Below are 1,522 nucleotides of genomic sequence, written 5' to 3' on the forward strand. Positions count from 1 at the left end.
TTAAGAAGTGAGAGGTGGTGATATTAAAAACCGTAAACTGTTGAGAGCCAAATAACATAAAACATGCCCATCGAACAAAAGGATACAAAAAAGAGAAGATCCGATTTGTATTTAGTTAGCTATTTTAAGCAATTGTTAACAAAGACATTTTTAAACAAAGACATGTGCATAGACATAAAGGAAAAAAAGTGGGAAAAAAAATAAACCTGATATTTTATTCACTAAAATGAAAAAACAGCAAAGGGATGGAAAAAGAACGCTACTATTATGCATATGAGATAAAAAATGAATAACTTATAAACAAGCGATAAATAACAACAATAGAACTTAATGTTATCATTAAAATGAAAACTAAATGTAGAAATATAACTTGTAATTAACAAAACAACGCGTATTTTAGTTTAAAATGTGCCTTTCAGTTTCTTTCATGATTCTTGTGTAATGCCAATAAACGATTATTCGGGAAACCTTTAATGCAGGCAGTGCGGATGGAGATTCACCTATTCCTGTCATGAGTTACTATGTGACGTTGCAAATATTGTCTTCGTCTGAAAGTTTTATTGCATATTGGACAACTGTACGGCTTCTCACCGGTGTGAATTCTCACATGATTTTTCAAAGTTGATAAACGAGAGAAGCTTTTGCTGCATTCCTGACAACCGTACGGCTTCTCAACGGTATGAATTCTCATATGATCTTTCATAGCTGATAAATAAGAGCTTATTTATATATAAAATTTATAAAAGTGCTTATTTATAGGTTCGTCGTGAAATTCCAAAATCTCTCATAACGTGATACTTTGCGAAGCAGTTGAAATTTTCAACCGAAGTAAATGAAATAGAACTTACCGGATAAAAGTCGTGGAAGAGAGTTTGACACAAACGACCAGTCACTACTTCTGTTACGTATTGTTCAAGTATCGTCTTCATAAATGCTCATCCAAATGGTGTCGTGAATTGTTTTTGTTGTGGTTAGTCAATGGTCAGGAATAAGCAGAAACTTTAAGGGGTTGGCTTGTAGCAAGTTTATTTGGCTTCTGTTGTATTGTGTTGTAGTTACACTAGATATTGTTGCGGAGTGAAGGGTTTGAAAGGTTTCCCTATGAGTTATAGGTACACAAGAAATTTTAACAAAGGCTTATCTTATTACGGTGGAAGCTCGTAAGGGCGTCAGTTATGCCAAAAGTATGAGGATGCTGCTAAGAGCCTTGGTTCACAATTGAACAAAAAAGGGGATGAAAATTGAATCAAATCTGACTGTTGTGAAAAATTTATTCCTTTCCTTTATCGAGTCGTTTAGATTTGGAAGGTTTAGCCTTGTGTTAAGATCAAGCAGAACTTTAATTAAAGGCTTACCTTGTGAAGACGTCGAATATACGTTGTGAGGACGCAGAGTAAATTTTACCGCTTTATTGATATAATACAGGGTTGATCAGGAGGATTATTGAAGAATAACGAGTAGAAATCGCTTGCCCGTGAGTCAAAGGCTGTTATAAGAATACTATAGAAGAGCACTAGTCCAG

The 1,522-nt window shown here is 34.4% G+C and overlaps 1 protein-coding gene across 1 annotated transcript; it reads right to left on the minus strand.

Moving 5' to 3' along the window:
• Nucleotides 1–496: 496 nt before the first annotated feature.
• Nucleotides 497–961, minus strand: LOAG_15504 (zinc finger protein; the record flags this gene model as incomplete). Its single annotated transcript, XM_020448952.1, has 2 exons — nucleotides 849–961; nucleotides 497–705 (listed from the first exon to the last, which is right to left on the minus strand). The coding sequence occupies exon 2, from the start codon at nucleotides 701–703 to the stop codon at nucleotides 497–499; it is 207 nt and encodes a 68-aa protein (XP_020300936.1). The 5' UTR covers nucleotides 704–705; nucleotides 849–961.
• Between the last annotated feature and the right edge of the window lie 561 nt (nucleotides 962–1,522).

This window comes from Loa loa, assembly GCF_000183805.2.
Source record: "Loa loa unplaced genomic scaffold supercont3.2080, whole genome shotgun sequence".
Lineage (NCBI taxonomy): Eukaryota > Metazoa > Nematoda > Chromadorea > Rhabditida > Onchocercidae > Loa > Loa loa.